Source organism: Danio rerio, chromosome 17 (genome assembly GCF_052040795.2).
Source record: "Danio rerio strain M-AB ecotype USA chromosome 17, GRCz13ab, whole genome shotgun sequence".
Classification (NCBI taxonomy): Eukaryota; Metazoa; Chordata; class Actinopteri; order Cypriniformes; family Danionidae; genus Danio; species Danio rerio.
In genome coordinates, this window is record NC_141037.1 from 8,730,358 (window position 1) to 8,749,375 (window position 19,018).

General features: G+C 35.9%; 1 protein-coding gene and 7 non-coding genes across 8 annotated transcripts; 7 read left to right on the plus strand and 1 right to left on the minus strand.

The window, feature by feature from the left end:
• Window positions 1-1,591: 1,591 nt before the first annotated feature.
• trnal-uaa (transfer RNA leucine (anticodon UAA)) lies at window positions 1,592-1,674 on the plus strand. Its single transcript has one exon. It is a non-coding gene; the product is annotated as a tRNA-Leu (tRNA).
• Window positions 1,675-2,953: 1,279 nt separating this feature from the next.
• On the plus strand, window positions 2,954-3,036 carry trnal-uaa (transfer RNA leucine (anticodon UAA)). Its single transcript has one exon. It is a non-coding gene; the product is annotated as a tRNA-Leu (tRNA).
• A 3,009-nt stretch (window positions 3,037-6,045) lies between these two features.
• trnal-uaa (transfer RNA leucine (anticodon UAA)) lies at window positions 6,046-6,128 on the plus strand. Its single transcript has one exon. It is a non-coding gene; the product is annotated as a tRNA-Leu (tRNA).
• A 2,261-nt stretch (window positions 6,129-8,389) lies between these two features.
• Window positions 8,390-8,472, plus strand: trnal-uaa (transfer RNA leucine (anticodon UAA)). The gene has a single exon. It is a non-coding gene; the product is annotated as a tRNA-Leu (tRNA).
• Window positions 8,473-9,138: 666 nt separating this feature from the next.
• trnal-uaa (transfer RNA leucine (anticodon UAA)) lies at window positions 9,139-9,221 on the plus strand. Its single transcript has one exon. It is a non-coding gene; the product is annotated as a tRNA-Leu (tRNA).
• A 432-nt stretch (window positions 9,222-9,653) lies between these two features.
• Window positions 9,654-9,736, plus strand: trnal-uaa (transfer RNA leucine (anticodon UAA)). The gene has a single exon. It is a non-coding gene; the product is annotated as a tRNA-Leu (tRNA).
• Window positions 9,737-9,949: 213 nt separating this feature from the next.
• Window positions 9,950-10,032, plus strand: trnal-uaa (transfer RNA leucine (anticodon UAA)). The gene has a single exon. It is a non-coding gene; the product is annotated as a tRNA-Leu (tRNA).
• A 2,294-nt stretch (window positions 10,033-12,326) lies between these two features.
• Window positions 12,327-17,830, minus strand: stx11a (syntaxin 11a). The gene is given in 2 exon segments (NM_212910.1): window positions 12,327-13,600; window positions 17,751-17,830. A coding segment is annotated over 1 exon segment (885 nt). The 5' UTR covers window positions 13,596-13,600; window positions 17,751-17,830; the 3' UTR covers window positions 12,327-12,710.
• Window positions 17,831-19,018: the final 1,188 nt, after the last annotated feature.

Below are 19,018 nucleotides of genomic sequence, written 5' to 3' on the forward strand. Positions count from 1 at the left end.
GATCAGTTTATCCAGACATTCTAATCTGATTCGCAAACTTGTTTGAAGAACCAAATTAGCGAGAGATCAGTTATCAAGATTAAAAGATCCAGCATCTGCCAAATCATCTTAGATCATTTAAGCGAGGTACGAAGAACGGACCCCAGAATGAACCGCCAACTTATCCAGCATGTTTTTAAACAGCAGACACAACCCATCTCTGGGAAACATCCACAAACACTCATACACTACGGACAATTTAGCCTACCCAATTTACAGTACCGCATGTCCTTGGACTGTGGGGGAAACCAGAGCACCCGGAGGAAACCCACATGAACGCAGGGAGAACATGCAAACTCCACACAGAAATGCCAACTTAGCCAAGGATCAACCCAGCGACCTTCTTGTTGTGAGGCAACAGCACCTATAAATTGGGACTGGGACACACACACACACACACACACACACACACACACCCCTATATATAAAGGGTGAATTGGGGTTTGAACCCACAAGGACATCTGTCCATTGGATCTTAAGTCTAACACCTTAACCACTCGGCCATTCTGGTCACCCATTTTCCTCATAGGGACCAAAAAAAAAAAGTCTTGCATTGCTAATCTTGAGGGCAATTTGGTTCCCACAATGTAGGGATTACAAGGTATACACACACATGCACATATTAGAGCAAACAAGCAACAGTATATAAAAAAAACATGTTTTCTAGGAACTGGGATTGATATAGTTTCATGAAGAACCTTTAACAAACTTTTCATTGCCCAAAATGATCTTTATAGTGGAAAAATTGGTTCTTAGAGGGATTAAGATTAATAAATTGTATGTCCTTCACACAAAGAAAAAAAAAAAGCTTAAAGACTTTTCACTGTAAGGTTCTTTGGAAGGCAAAATAATGTAATAAGAAGTTAGTGTGAATTCTCTTAATCTTCATCTAATATATTACATGTACAGTTCATTCATTTGGCAGCTTACAAATGACCATAGTAGAGGCAATTTAACCAACAATCAACTGACAATATGCAAGTGCTGTAATAACCCACGCAGCAGGCACAGGACGTCAACATGATGTCAGATTGACGTTGTACCCCGACATCATAGGGACATTGCATTTTGTTTGGGAATGAAAATCAGGTTGATGTCAGAACCCAACGACCAACTTAAAATCAACTAATTATCAACATCTAGTGATGTCACAGCATGACGTTGTGTGGATGTTACCACCATGACGTCTATCAGATGTTTAATTTTGGTTGCCATGTCTGACAAATAAATGTCAGTATTTGACGTCAATGTGAAGCTGGTTTAAGATGTTGGGCGGTCACTTTTCATCACAACCTAAAATCAATCAAATATTAACGTCATTTCACGTCGTTACTGGACATCAAAATAAAGTTGTCATTAGACGCTGGCTAGATGTTGAATTTGTGTCACATGACGTCACGACCTAAATCTAACCTAACATTTTATGATGTTGTGTGCCTGCTGAAGGCCCAGTTGGTCTAATGCAGGTGTGGTTTTTATTAGTCATTTCTGATACATTAATTGTACATTGGAAATAAACGTACTGGGATGGACATCAGTAATATGTTCTGTGACCAGGATGGCCGAGTGGTTAAGGCGTTGGACTTAAGATCCAATGGACAAATGTCCTCGTGGGTTCAAACCCCACTCCTGGTAGAACTTACCCTATTTATAAGGCAGAGCGTCTATATAATGTAATTTATATGATTAGTTTTATACAACTAAAACAACGAAAAGGGAAAAAAAATATCTATTAATAATTTCAGAGTTGTTCTGTATCAGTACACTTTCATTTAGGAAATAACCGTGAATCTTCTTTCTTTTTAAAGTACTTTTCTTCTAACTAGCTCATTGTGAAGTGTTGCTTTCAGATTTCTTACAGTGATGTATTCAGTGTCACAAGCTTTACACTTTTGCCTTGAGGCTTTTCTGTAGATCTGAAAAGCACATTGAAGAGAAGTACTTTAAAAAGAAGGAACATTTACTGTTATTTCATGACTGAAAGTGTACTGATACAGCAAATCAATCTGAAATTATGAGTTAATTGACTATTTATTTGCTGCATATTTTTTCCCAACTTTATTTATAGAATTTTCAAAAAATTTTACAAAATCACACATTTTACAATGCTGTTGTACTGTGCATCCGGAGAGTATTCAGAGCGCTTCACTTTTTTCCATATTTTTTTATGTTACAGCCTTATTCCAAAATGGATTAAATTCATTTTTTTCCTCACAATTCTACACACAATACCCCATAATGACAATGTGACCAAAATATTTTTAAAATTTGTTGCAAATTTATATAAAAAACCCTGAAAAATCACATGTACAGAAGTATTCACAGCCTTTGCTCAATACTTTGTTGATGCACCTTTGGCAGTAATAACAGCCTCAAGTCTTGTTGAATATGATGCCACAAGGTTGGCACACCTGTCTTTGGGAATTTTTGCCCATTCCTCTTTGCAGTACCTCTCACGCTCTATCAGGTTGGATGAGAAGCAACGGTTTACAGCCATTTTCAGATCTCTCCAGAGATGTTCAATAGGATTTAGGTCTGGGCTCTGGCTGGGCCACTCAAACACATCCATTGAGTTGTTGTGAAGCCACTCCATTTATATTTTGGTTGTGTGATTTGGGTTATTGTCCTGCTGGAAGATGAACCGTTGCCCCAGTCAAGAAAACAGTGGAAACAGAACGTACCTGAGCTCAATTTAGAGCTTCACGCCAAAGGTTGTGAATACTTCTGTACATATTGCGTGTAGAATTTTGAGCAAATAAGTGAATTTAATCCATTTTGGAATAAGGCTGTAACATAAACAAATGTGGAAAAAGTGAAGCGCTATGAATACTTTCCTGATGCACGGTACATTTTGACAGAGAGAGAGAGAGAGAGAAGTAAACAGTGATTTTGCCAAATTATTCACCAGCTTGTCATCAGGATGGCCGAGTGGTTAAGGTGTTGGACTTAAGATCCAATGGACAGATGTCCTCGTGGGTTCAAACCCCACTCCTGGTAAAGCTGAGTTTTAATGTGCTTATAATCATGTTTGTAAAAGTACAGCTATCAGGATTCCTGTGTAGATGTCTGTAATGTGGTCCTAAAGCAACATGTCATTTATTTGTTTTAGCTTCAACCATTAGATAGTTCACCCAAAAGAATATACAGTTTACTCGCCCTTTTTTCCAACCTTTCTGAGTTTCTTTTGATGAAACCTAAAAGAAGTTATTTTGAAGAATGCTGAAAGCATGTAATAATTGACTTTAATTTTTGTTTTTCCTACAATGGAAGTCAATGCTTACAAGTTTTCAACATTCTTCAGACTATCTTCTTTTGTGTCCAACAGAAGAAAGAAACTCATAGCCTAAAGGTTTGGAAAGATTTAAGGGTGAGTAAATAATTAGTACATTTTAAATTTAAGGTGAACTATCAATCATTCATTCATTTTCCTTCAGCTGAGTCCCTTTATTTATCAGGGGTCGCCACAGCGGGATGAACCACCAACTAATCCAGCTTATGTTTTACGCAGCTAATGCCCTTCCAGCTGCAGCCCAGTACTGGGAAACAACAATACACTGTTACATTCTCACACTACGGCCAATTTAGTTTATTCAGTTCACCTTCAGTATAGCACGTGTTTAGACTGTAGGGAAAATCGGAGCACCCAGAGGACACCCACACCAACACGGGGAGAACATGCAAACTTCACACAAATGCCAAATGGCCCAGCTGGGACTCGAACCAGCGACCTTCTTGCTGAGAGAACTATCCCTTTATTTAATTGTTCTCGGTAGACCAGTTACTTGTTCTGCTAAATTGACAATATCTAAAACAAAGGTAATCTTACAACATTTATTACAGCATTTTTAAATATTAATTAATTCATTTGCTCAATATGTAGTGCATCAGTTTAGGTCTCATTGCAACACATAGATTGAGAGCTAAAAAGTACGATGAGGACATCTAGTGGTGTAACAGCAAAACATCCCATTTCCTCAACTGAACTGAGAATTAATGTTTGATTATAACAAATATCACTATAAACAGGGCAGGCCCGTGGCATAGGCAGTATAGGCAAGGGCGCTATACATCCAGGGGGCGCCAGAAATGAGCGGGGGTAAGTTGGTTTTGTTTTCAGTATTCCTGACACACATTCAGTGATAGATGGCAATAACTCAAAAACCTCTAACCCTAAAAAGATCTAAAGTGTGTTTCCTACAAAAAGACCAAGCTGGCTATGTTTCACAGCTGTCTTTTTCTCTTTTTTTCGCTCGATATTACGAGCACTGCTCCGTTTAGCCGGGAGAGCTGAGCTCGCGCGGAGTGGAGCTCTCAGTTAAGGGACCGTCGGAAAAGTGCTTCTTTTTTATTTTTATTATTATTATTTTTTGCTCTATTCTGCTTGTTTTATTTTAAACACAACTAATTTTCTCTTAAATGAGCACAACAGTTACTAAAGTAGTCGAATGCTTCATTCATTCATTCATTATAGATCTGTGAATTCTTACAATTAACACCTCTGTTATCAAACAAAACACAATGAGAGATTCATTTGCTGCTCTTCACTAAATAGCAAATACAATTAAAAGTTTTTTAGCTTTATTTAATTTCTGGATAGGCCATTGATTTTAATAGGTTTTAATAGGTTAAACCTTTTATTTTATTGTCAATATTTTCTATTGTTTGCTATGTATTCTATCATTTGAAGCTATTTGTTGTCCCATATTTTAACATCCCAACGTTGATAGATATGACATAACATTGCTAATCATTAAATAGCTATAGTGCTATCTGTTCGTTTTACGTCAGCTAATGTTATGGAAGGGCATAGAGGTTTTGGAAAATAGTATTATTAATGTAACTACCTCCATCATTCCTTCCTCAAGCAAATGTGTAAATATTAGATCTATTCAGCAATAATGTTAATTGCATTGGCATATTTATCTGACATTTTCCCAGCTTGTAGTTGTCGATCAAAAAGCTGTTTAGTTTCTTTTGACTTTACACTAGCAGTGGAATTTACTGCGATGTGACGGGGCGCCACCTGAAATCTTGCCTAGGGCGCCAAATTGGTTAGGGCCGGGCCTGACTATAAATAATGCAGTAGGACACTCAGTTTTTCAGTGCATATAAGTTTTCAACTTTATGCTTATTATATATATATATATATATATATATATATATATATATATATATATATATATATATATATATATATATATATATATGTAAGAAGATAGCATGCTTTTGATTTAACACGTTTTTGCCCAAATCTAACATAACTGAATAGGAGCATTTAGACAAAAGGAGCAGGAAGGCAGTGAGTCACTTCTCTCTGAAGAGGACATCACAAACACATTCATAAATGACAGTGCTTTAATGTTGTTGGCCGTCAAATACAGATGCAGCGCCAACTGCAGTCACGAAGTGAATTACAACATCAAATTGTCTGTATGGCCTTGTTTCATCAAAATCCAAAGAAAAAAGACCAGAGAATAAACAAATGCAATATAGCTGACACTGACTGACAACAGTTTGAAGATCTACTGCTACAGTATGGTAGTATACAGTATGACTGAAAGTGTACTGAGATATGGCAAATCTGAAAGCATTAGCAAAATCACTAGATAGGCATCCTCTTGAATAGCTGATTAGCTGACAAGATTTTTGTTGTTATTGTTTGCAGTCAGGTGAAACGGTGGTGCAGTGGGTAGTGCTGTTCCCCTCACAGCAAGAGGCTTGCTGGTTTAAGCCCCGACTGGATCTGTTGGCATTTCTGTGTTTGCATGTTCTTCCTGTGTTTGTGTGGGTTTCCTCTGGGATGTGAATGGATGCTTCTCAGTACTGGGTTGCAGCTAGAAGGGCATCTGCTGAGTAAAACATATGCTGGATAAGTTGGTGGTTCATTCTGATGTGGCAACCCCTGATAAATGAAGGCACTAAGCCGAAGGAAAATGAATGAATGATGTTTGCAGTCATTGGCAATGAAACATATTTATTAATGATAACATGTTTGAATACTTTGCAATCGGGATGGCCGAGTGGTTAAGTCGTTGGACTTAAGATCCAATGGACAGATGTCTTCGTGGGTTCAAACCCCACTCCTGGTAGAGCTTAACTTAATATATATTGTAAAATTCAAGTAAGATATCACAAACATTTTGATGTCTTTGACAATTCAAACATGAGCCGAAAACAGAGACAAATTGACTCCACAACCCAGCAGACAGGAAAAGACCAGTTCCCCTCCTTTGCTCCATTTACATTTGAATCCCCTGAATCTCCTTTGTTCAACCACCCCCTCTACACACTGTACTCATACAGTATGGCCATCTCAAAGTCTGAATGTTCTATTTCCACCCAAGTGACTGTATCTATCATGTTTGATATCATTTGAAATGTCTCAGTGCGACTAGTACAATGGTCTCATTCCGTCAGAAATAGACATACTCAAAACAATAAATATATAACTTCAGGTATCTTTTGAACCACTGTAAAAGGTGTGCCTTTCCTACAGTCAGCACTGAATGCAAATGCCTTATTCACACACCCCTTTTCTTGAGGGAATTCTTGGATTTACTACTTAAAGGGAGGTTTGAAAAGTGTTCAGCGCAATTCTGCTTACAGATCAGCCCATAACGGTCTGATTGACGCCATCATACCAAAAATTATGTTTTTATTTTTTTGTAAACTATGTTTTTTGTTGATGTTGTTGTTGTTAATTTAACTAAAATGATGCTAAATAAATTTTATGACCCCAAATTGTACTTTTCAGATCTACAGAAAAACCTCAAGGCTAAAGTATGAAACGTGTGACTGAATGTATCTCTGTAATAAATCTAAAAGAAACACTTCATGATGAGCCTGTTTGAAGAAAAGTACTTTACAAAGAAAGAAGATTCACTGTTATATCATGACTGAAAGTGCACTGATACAGCAACTCTTAAATTATTAGTACATTCACCTGATGGGTGTTCTCTTGCACTATAATAAACTATTAAACTATAAATATGGCAATAAAACTATAAAGATTTGTTTTGTTTTAACTAAATTAATGCAAAACTTTTATTCTGACACCGTATGTTCATCTGCAAATCCCAATAAAATTATTTTTTACATCTGAAGTCATTCATTTGTCAAAGAGAAGGTCAATCACTATAATTAACAACCAGGATGGCTGACTGGTTAAGGCATTGACCTTGAGATCTAACAGACAGATGTCCTTGTGCGTTCAAGCCCCACTACTGGTTGAACTTCACCTTATATGTAAAGCAGAATATGAAAATGACACCATTTATGATTAAAATGTAAAATGGATCTAACAGAAAAACTGAGAAAAAATAAACAGTTCCTTTCTTGAAAAGTCTCTTCATACCAAAAGCATGAGCATTTAGCTATAAAATTGTGCATTTGGAAATATAAATTAAGCTTGAACATTTAAAACATCATGCATGTGCTTTTCAGATCCACAGAAAAACCTCAAGGCAAAAGTGTAAAACTTGTGACGCCAAATACATCACTGTAAGAAATCTGACAGAAACATTTTATGATGAGCTTGTTAGAAGAAAAATACTTTAAAAAGAAAGAAGAATCACGGTTATATCATGACTGAAAGTGTACTGAGCCAACAAATTCACTGGGAATCTCTTTATTAGCTGCCTAAACTAAGCTTCCCAGATAGCAAAGAATTCTGGCCCAGATTTGGCATAAAGCTGGCACAGCAGGCATTCGTCCAGCACTGGCATGCAGCATGTAGGCCAAACATGGCCTAGGTTTGGCTGAGGTGGCACTGTCTTACAAGCGGCACTCAAGTCTTGGGCCAGATCCCAAATGTAGTATTTGGCCCAGATGTTTACATGTATATATATATATATATATGTATATGTATATCTGGGCCACATAAGTTTGGTCTATCTCGATCGACTTTTAAAATAAATTAAAATTATTTTTGTGCAAAGAAAAAATTCTATCAATCAGGTCGCTTCAAGAAAAAGCACAGCCATAAAGAGAAATACTTCATGGGTTAATAAAAAACATTGCAGTCATGACACCAACATAGCTGGCCTAGTCCAGGCCCAGTTATGTGTTAATTACTTGGCTGAGACTTGGCCCAGATATGGTCCATGTTTGTCACTTGTATGGAAGCCAGACTTGGTCCAGTCATGTACTGTAATTCACTGCGGCATGTGGGCCAACCAAATGCTGATGGTGTGGGCCAGATCTGGGCCAGATAAATTTTGCTATGGGGGTTTCTTTTTGTTGAAAACTGTTATTTTGTCCCCCACATTCATCAGCAAATCACAATGAAATTCATTTTACCAGAAATCTCTAGTTATTTATTTAGCAAACGAAAGATTGTTATCTCACAATTACCAGGATGGCCGAGTGGTTAAGGCGTTGGACTTAAGATCCAATGGACAGATGTCCTCGTGGGTTCAAACCCCACTCCTGGTAGAGCTTAGCTTTATATATAAATACAGCCAAATGAAACAAAGTGAGAAAACAAACTGCTGCTTTTTACAAAGACAAAAATATATCTAAAAAATGCTCATTAAATACAGTGACGGTGCTTTTTCATGAGTCTCTTCATACCAAAATCATATTCACTGCACTGATAGCCTCTTTATTTGCTGCATAAACTATGATTTTTTTAGTAAACTGCATCTAACAGAAAAAATAAAACAGCACCTTTCCAGAAATGTCCCTTTTCACCAAAAGCATGAGCATTTAGCTATAGAATTGTGCATATGGAAACATAAGTTAAGCTTGAACATTTAAACCATCATGAATGTGCTTTTCAGATCCACAGAAAAACCTCAAGGCAAAAGTGTAAAACTTGTGACACCAAATGCATCACTGTAAGAAATCTGACAGAAACACTTCATGATGAGCTTGTTAGAGAAAAAGTACTTTAAAAAGTAAGAACATTCACTGTTATATCATGACTGAAAGTGTATCCAATAAATTCACTGGGAATCTCTTTATTAGCTGCCTAAACTAAGCTTTCTTTTTGTTGAAAACTGTTATTTCATCAGCATTCATCAGCAAATCACATTGAAACTCTTTTAACAGAAATCTCAAGTTATTTATTTAGCAAGCGAAAGTGAAATACTCACAACAACCAGGATGGCCGAGTGGTTAAGGCGTTGGACTTAAGATCCAATGGACAGATGTCCTCGTGGGTTCAAACCCCACTCCTGGTAGAGCTTAGCTTTATATAAATACAGCCGAATGAAACAAAGTGAGAAAACAAACCACTGCTTTATACAAAGACAAAAATATATTTAAAAAATGCTCATTAAATACAGTGACGGTGCTTTTTCAGGAGTCTCTTCATACCAAAATGATATTCACTGCACTGGTAGCCTCTTTATTTGCTGCATAAACTATGATTTTTTTAGTAAACTGCATCTAACAGAAAAAAATAAAACAGCACCTTTCCAGAAATGTCCCTTTTCACCAAAAGCGTGAGCATTTAGCTATAGAATTGTGCATATGGAAACATAAGTTAAGCTTGAACATCAAAAACATCATCAATGTGCTTTTCACAATGCAAATCACATTGAAACACATCTCATTTTAACATAGATCCCAAGTTATATATTTACCAATCAAAGAACTATCAACATGTAACAACCAGGATGGCCGAGTGGTTAAGGCGTTGGACTTAAGATCCAATGGACAGATGTCCTCGTGGGTTCAAACCCCACTCCTGGTAGAACTTTGATTTAGGGTGACGTGGTGGTGCAGTGGGTAGCATGTTGGCCTTAAAGCAAGTAGGTCGCTGTTTCTGAAACAGCAAATTCACTGGAAACCTCTGTATTAATTTTTATTTTACCTCCCACATTCATCGGCAAATCACAATGAAATTAATTTTAACAGAAATCTCCAGTTATTTATTTAGCAAACAAAAGATTATTAAGTTTTAACAACCAGGATGGCCGAGTGGTTAAGGCGTTGGACTTAAGATCCAATGGACAGATGTCCTCGTGGGTTCAAACCCCACTCCTGGTAGAGCTTAGCTTTATATGTAAATACAGCCGAATGAAACAAAGTGAGAAAACAAACCACTGCTTTTTACAAAGACAAAAATATATCTAAAAAATACTCATTAAATACAGTGACGGTGCTTTTTCAGGAGTCTCTTCATACCAAAATGATATTCACTGCACTGATAGCCTCTTTATTTGCTGCATAAAATATGATTTTTTTAGTAAACTGCATCTAACAGAAAAAATAAAACAGCACCTTTCCAGAAATGTCCCTTTTCACCAAAAGCATGAGCATTTAGCTATAGAATTGTGCATATGGAAACATAAGTTAAGCTTGAACATTTAAACCATTATGAATGTGCTTTTCAGATCCACAGAAAAGCCTCAAGGCAAAATTTTAAAACTCGTGACGCCAAATGCATCACTGTAAGAAATCTGACAGAAACACTTCATGATGAGCTTGTTAGAGAAAAAGTACTTTAAAAAGAATTTATTTTTTTTTTTAATTAAAATTATTTTGTCCCCCACATTCGTCAGCAAATCACATTGAAACACATCTCAATTTAACATAAATCCCAAGTTATATATTTACCAATCAAAGAACTGTTAACATGTAACAACCAGGATGGCCGAGTGGTTAAGGCGTTGGTCTTAAGATCCAATGGACAGATGTTATATTATATTATATTATATTATATATATATATATATATATATATATATATATATATATATATATATATATATATATATATATATATTAATATATATTAATATATATATATATATATATATATATATATATATATAATATATATATATATATTAATATATATTAATATATATATATATATATATATATATATATAAATATATATATATATATATATATATATATATATATATATATATATATAATATATATATATATATTAATATATATTAATATATATATATATATATATATATATATATATATATATATATATATATATATATATATATATATATATATATATATATATATATATATATATATATATATATATATATATAATATATGGAACAGTGTATAAGCCAAGCAATCTATAAAAGAAAGTAAATGCATCTAACTGACCATAAAATTAGAAAACAATTGCTTTATTTAGCCTAGAAATAATTAATGTGCATATTACATGCATTATGAATATGCAAAATAAAATTGGCATTTGAAACACAATGAATCTGCCTTTCAGATCAACTGAACAGCAAAAACTGAAATGTTGTGATGCCAAATACTTACTAGGTAGGTAGGTAAGTAAGTAAGGAGGTACAGTAAGTAAGCAGTTAAGTAAGGAGGTAAGTAAATAGGTAAGTAGGTAGGTAAGTTAGCAGGAAGTAACCAGGTAGTATGTAGGTAAGCAACCAAGCAGGTAAGCATCCAGGTAAGCATGTAAGCACGTAAGTAAGTAGGTTAGAAGCATGCAAGTAGGTAGGTAGGTAAGTGGACAGACAGACAGACAGACAGACAGACAGACAGACAGATAGACAGAAAGATAGATAGATCCTCGAGCCTGGGGCTCCCTTCCGTTTGCAAGGCGAGAGGGGAGTTTGAGCTCAGGTACATCTCAAGAACTCCTCTGCTGTAGTAACTAATGGACAGATAGCGACTGCTCTTAACAGATAACTACTTACTAGGAGCATGTCTATGGTGCCGATTTGGATAAGTCAATTAACTTTAGTTGCATGTTTTCAGACGGTGGAAGGAAACTGGGAAAAACCCACGTGAGCATGGGGAGAGTGTGTAAACTCCGCACAGAAACGTCGGCTCGCTTTGTAACGACTAGAACCAGTGACGTTCTTGCTGTGAGGCAACAGTGCTAACCATTGTGCCACCCATCTAGAAAAGGAGGAGGAGTAGGGGTGGAAGGGGGGATTCTTCACAACGAACATGGCTGTTATATAAAACTTAGGGTATTTATAGTGGCTTAGGAATCGTCTGATTGGTGAATCATGAATTGAATAATAGGCTGCAAGCAATCATAAGCACGTGATCCTCTCCAAATTAGTTTATAAATAAACTTATATGTAAATACAACGATGTAAAAAGTTGCTTGGAGATTGTTCTCGGTAAATTGTTCAAATAAAGGAGGTTTTCAACCTTTACTTCGAAACCACAATGTACTTTTGCACAACACCTTTTGCAAGTGATATTGCAGAAGTGCCTCTCATGCTTGGGAAACCTACAATGTTGCAATACAACGTATTGCCTAAATGTTCTCATGATGAACCCCAGAGCAATACGCTGACGAAACAAACATTAAAAGAAAAAGGTTTCAAAGATAAAAATATTTATTAAATTAATACAAATGTACACAAACCCAAATGCCCCTTAAAACAAAGCAGTGGACTCCCCATTAAAACATGTTTCTGTGTAATGTTTTGCATGTGTACTGTACATGGGCGTAAAAAACACTTGTGGTTTCCTTTTTAATATCTTCAAACACATCATCTAGATGTCCTGTGACACCCACAGAAGAGCAGCAGTGAAAATGCATGATCACTTCACCTCATTTGCATCGCAGTTCCTGTGGTTTTTCACAATGACAGCCATAAAGCGCAGGCAACGGGCATTGGTTGGTGTCTTGAGAGTAAATCACATGACATGGTTAACGCTAGCATGCAAGACAGCTGTTTGTCTGCTATGCGAAATGCACAAAGGTTATTTATTGCAACACGGAAAACAGCAGCAGAAGATCTGCCGACAGGGGTTTTTCTTCTTGTATTTGACAGCCTTCTTTATCTGAGTTGTAGCTTTGGCCATGTAGTCTTGGGTGGCGTATACATTGGCCTCAATGTTGTCCACCATGGGCCCTTGTTCCTCCACCAGTAAAGCCAGTTGGAAAAACAACTCTCGGATGTCCCGTATGCGACTCTCCAACTCCAAAAGCTCCTTGTGGCGATTCTCGATCTCAGTGAGCGCTGAGCGAGCCGTTCGCCCGTCCGTGAGCAAGTCATCAGAGAAAACGTTCCACTTGCCGGTCTCAATCATTTCTTCGATTTGATTCTCAGTCACTTCTTTGCCCACGATCTCCGCTTGCCTTTGGATGCGTGTCATGCAGTTGTCTCTCTGAGCCATTTCTGCTGCATTGTACTCATTCATAGCCTCGTGAAAAGCACCAGTTATGGAGACAAACTGGCCGCGTATCATGCGCACCAAAGCCGAATGAGCTCCTTGTTTCTCCTCCAACTCTTTGCAAAGTCCATCCAGCTTCTGTATCCGTGCATACAGGCTCTCCCCTTTGGTTTTGATGCTGCGTGCAATGGTATTCGAGTCGCGCTTGATGCTGCTAATACGTCTGACGGAGGTGAGAAAGCGCGTGTTCTGCTTACCCAGCCTCTTCACCTCCATTCGGAGCTGGGCGATTTCTTTCTGGATGGATTGGGCTTCCTTGAAGGCGTCCTCCATGATGTCCTCGCCCTCGAACACCACCGCGTGCTGCTCAAATTCATCATTGTCCACGTCATCTCCACTGTCTGCTTGGTCTTCTTCTTCTTTGATGATTTTGGTGGCGATACCTTCCAGTTCAACCAGCCTGTCTCGCATCTTTCCTAGGAAATAAAGATTAAAACAGAGAGTAAATGATGAGGTTGTTATGGCCTGCGAGATTTGCCTCTACAAACACATGTATGAGACCTTTATTGCACCATATACAATGCACTGTTGTTCATAATGAAAACTTAAGGGGATGTTCACACTTGAAGTTTGGTTCTTTTAGTGCAGACTTTAAAAAATAACTATATAATAAAAAATGTATGTTGCAATGATAGAATTTATTTATTTTTTGCTGTTGTTTTTGCCGATGCTAATTTTAACAACACAAATGTTCAAGTTCTGACTCTGATATTGGTCAATTACATGCAGTACTATCTAGTATCTTTTTTCTCCATTAAATTAATTATACGGGGTGACGCAGTGGCGCAGTAGGTAGTGCTGTCGCCTCACAGCAAGAAGATCGCTGGTTTGAGCCTCGGCTAGGTCAGTTGACGTTTCTGTGTGGAGTTTGCAAGTTCTCCCTGCGTTCGCGTGGGTTTCCGCTGCATGAAAAAAAGAGCTGAATAAGTTGGCACTTGGCAGTTCATACTGCTGTGGCGACCCCAGATTAATAAAGGGACTAAGCCGAAAAGAAAATGAATTAATGAATGAAATTAATTCTAATAAACATGGATTGGATGGATTTCAATTATACAACATTTTAAGACATTTTAAGATTTAAGATAAAAAAAAGACAAGTTGATCTTGAAAAAAGTACAATATGAAAATCTACAAAGGTGATTTTTGACATTCAGAATTCGCTATAGGCCCTATCATACACCCGGCGCAATAAGACACAAGACGTGTATGGCGTGATTTGTTTCTATTTTCAGACCAGCGCAACTCTAATTTTCACATTTTGCAAAACGTTGTTTAAATAGCAAATCAATTTGCATAACCTTATGTATTCATGCGTGTGCTGGTCTACAAAGGAAGTGTGCTAAGGCGCATTGTTGGTGCGTTGCTATTTTGAGAAACTGAAAAAGACCACGCTGTTGACCAAGTAAAAGTCCAGAGCAAAGCGCGCAAGTTAAGTGCCTATGCAGGTCCAAACGCTTACACATTGCTTAATACACACAGAATGTAGAGCAATACACAAATATCTTTTTTAAGTTTTAAAATGTTTTAAAAAGTTTTAAAATATATATATATATATATATATATATATATATATATATATATATATATATATATATATATATATATATATATATATATATATATATATATAAATTATTTTCTACATAAATATTAAAACCACTGCCTCCATGCCTTCTTCACCCCAGGACTTTTTTTTTTCAGTTAATTCATGACAATTTGCATTTGTATAATGTTATTATTAGTAGTATTATTAATTTTATGCATGTTTATATTTGATTTAATAAAAAAAGGTTTAGATTTGTCCACCTGTTGGGTTTTAGAGACATTTGCATCACCATATGGGGCATAAGAATAGGATGCGTGTTTGGATATTACTTTGCTTTTTGACCACACTTCATTATTATTGTTCATTTATTTATTTGCTGGAAATTAGAACTGAATTCATAAATAGTTTTGAAAAAGTCTTTCCACTTAAGCTGAATTAAGTATGTAGGCTAATAGATGTCTTCAGTGGAGTGTGTATAACACCGTTTCCTTATTCCACGAAATAAAGGAGTGAAGGGTAAAAGTAAAGTAAAGAGTAAGTAAAGAGGCATAATGAAGAAGGCTCGTTCTTTATCCTCGCGCTGCAGATGGTCTGTTTAACAGTTTTCTTGCTAGTGAGGTATTTAGTTTTTCCACTTCAACACAAAGTTCGCCATGTAAATAGCAAATGCGCCATGGCTTGACACAACTGACTCTAAACGGGAATGGCAGATGAAACTCTGATTGGTTCAATGCATGTTGTGCTAAAAGCACACCTATAACTCATTAAGAGAACAAGCACAACCCTGTTGGACCAGGCGCCAGGGCGCAGACTGTATTTTTCCATCCTTAAAATAGCAAAAGTGTATTCGGACACGCCCTTAAAGCTTTTGCGACATGCGCTTTAGACTTTGTGCTTAGATCATTAAAACAGAGCCCTAAGACTTGAATTTGACCATGTCGATGTACTTCCAAGTGAAATTAAATATTAAGTACATCATTCTCTTACATCAAACTAACCGTAAGCAGGGTGTGGTTAAGGACATTAATATGCAGTTGTTATGAAAGCCCTCACTTTGACATCAACGAAAGAAATTCTACTTCAAATGCAGAAGCAAACGGTCAGAATTTATTTGAAGATAACCAAAACACATTGTTTTTTTAGTGGATTACCTAGCGTGGATTAATTATTCACCTTAAGCATAACTATGTGAGCTAGCAAAATAAACATTGTAAATTTTGATTTCACATGGACTTTAACAACAGCAACTTTCATTTGACATATAATAGAACACATGTATTTAATACAGTTAACTAATAAAGCCAGTGCTTTTGTTGTAAGGAATATATAAATCTTGCTGCTCCAAACAAATACTGACTTATTAAAGTGTGGTTGATTTCTTTTAATGTCAAAGACGTTTTACCCCAAAATAACTAATCATTTTTCCCAGTGTATGCGCATGGTGCACACCAGCTGATTTCCCAAAGCACATCTGGCATTTAGTACACATTCTAATATTTTTTTACAGATTATATTTAGTTCTTTGCAAGTATTTAACAATTTTGCGCTGAGAAAACATTGAATTACCGAAAAAGATATCCAAATTAATAAAGCATCGATGCCTTTTCCCTTATTATTGCAATAGCTTAAAATATAAATATCAGCAGCCGACAGTCAGTGCATCCTTAATAAAAATACTTTTCATAATATACAAATAGGTGTACACATTGTAATTTATAAGACATAATTGCAATTTATAAAATAAAAACAAACTTTTATGACATATTTTGTGACTAAACTTTCCAAACATCCAAAATAAATGCTATGTGCTGTGCATTTATGACTTGTATTGACATGACTCATTGACATTGTATGTCTATTATAACTCTATTAATATTATATTAATAATATTCCTCTTGCACACAAATTAAGATCTACTGGCCAGATTTCAAATGCATATTGATGTTTTTTTTTTTTTTCCAAGTTGCATAAATGTATTGTGTTCCTGTGATGAGAATAAACATGTATGGCTTCTCTCATTCTTCAAATCATGTCTAGGTTTAAGTTTGTCTGAATGCCTTTGGTATGTTTTCACCAAACATATATTTTAATTTAACAGCACCGTGGTTCATCTGGACGTGATCAAAATTCATCATTTCAGTAGTCTTGGTCCACTTCTTGTTGAATAGTGTGATTCAAATAGCAGTGTTTACACTTACAACACCAACAGAGCAATCACACCAGTGTTTATTTAAATCCCAGCAAACCTGTCAAGGGTGAACACAACCTAAAAGTGTACTTCTAGCTTCTTATAAATAGTTTTAATAAAGCAACAACCTTTTACCATAAAGCCAAGACCAAATGTCTAATACCAAATCTAGTTGTTAGTCACCGCAATGACAGCTATGATGCTGCAGATTTCCCACCAGAAATGATCCCCACCACCAACATAGAACATTAAAAGGGTGGGGACTTCCCTATAGAGAACACTATGAGGCAATATGAGCAAATAAGGGATTACGTACTTAAATCTTAAATCCTAGACTGAACTTGTAATTGTTTTACCGTGAACATGCAAACATCAAGCAATAGATAAACAGGTCAAAAGAACAATAGTCTTTTATGAGACCATCCATTCAGGCTATTCCCGGATGTAAAGTCAACAGTGGACACCAAATAAATACGTCAAGGTACATTATTATGTCTCACAAGAAAATTCAGTCATGAAAAACAACACTGACAGGACACCATTTTACTTTTGTAAACACTGATGGTTCAGTCTCTTAATAACTAACGTTAGCATCCTCATTTAACTTCCTCAAATAATCCCAGTAGGCTAAATCACTAAAAGGATGTCATTAAAACCACATTTTAATACAATAGAAGCATAATCACACTGCATACATGCTGTATTTTGCAAGTTCCTTGTTTAATTCAAATCAAACGAGAGACTTGAGGTTCCGCTAACAACTTTGCGACGAACTTTTTTTATGTAAATCGTACTGAAATCAGTTGAAAAGATTTATAAAACGTCACTTTACCTTATTTCATGTCCCTCCTTTCAATGCAAACGCTATAAACGTGAGCTTTTATCGTTTCCCTATGCGCATCACCTCATGTCACACACATCGCTGCAGGAAATAACGTTGCACTTGAATGACTGACTTGTGGGAGTTTCCGACAAGTCAAAGCACGAAAGTACCCGTGTTTACTCAAGTCTAATTATAAGGAGTTCACTCGGAGTCATTTACCATAGTAGAGTACAGTTTACACCTTGCACCTGTGGTATCACTTGTGGTAAAAAAAAAAGTTCATATTTATAAGGGTTAAAGTTCTCAAACGTTTTGTTATTATATTTGCTGAACATTTCCAGTCAATGTACATTAAATCTTACAAAATGATATTCACATTGTTGCATAAAATATGTAAATAAAACGGATCATTCATACTAATCAGTGGCATTTGTGTCCCCAATGTAGCCTATTATATGGTACGGAATATTTAAAATGAAATTCCTTAAAGCTTGTCTAGGATTATCCCTTCTCCACAACAGGATACAATAGCAAGTGCTCAGAATTTAAAGTAATTACTTTAATTTCAGTGTAAGTAGCTGAATTGCCATGTGCCATATGTGTGTCATGTATTCTCATGTTCCCTTAGCTAATACAACTTTTAAAAAAATCTAATAAATACTATATTTTTCATTGATCTTGTATTGTTATATGTATAATATAAATAAAATATGTAAATAAACAAAAAGAAAGAAAGAAAACAACTTATTCAATACTTATTTTTATCATTAAAAGTGCAGGATGACGTTTCACACAAATGTAATATTCACTCATTCATTTTCTTTTTGGCTTAGTCCCTCTATCAATCAGGGGTTGCCACAGCGGAATGAACTGCCAACTTATCCAGCATATGTTTTACTCAGCGGATGCCCTTCCAGCTGCAAACAAATGTAATATATGATTGAATCCAGATAGCATATGTATTTATAAATGTACATCTGTAACTTAGAATACAGACCATTTCATTCAGTCATCCACTATTTCATAACTGTAACAAGAGGCAATTTAATCATAACTTAATGGTAAAACAGCTATCATAACATTATTTATCAATATGTGGCTCTTTTTGCATTCTCGGAAGCTATAGAAATTAAAAATGTAAAACAGGAAATACATTTGGACTACTGATTTTGTTTACATCCCTCAAAATCTCAAAATGGTCTATACACACACACACACACACACACACACACACACACACACACACACACACACACACACACACACACACATATATA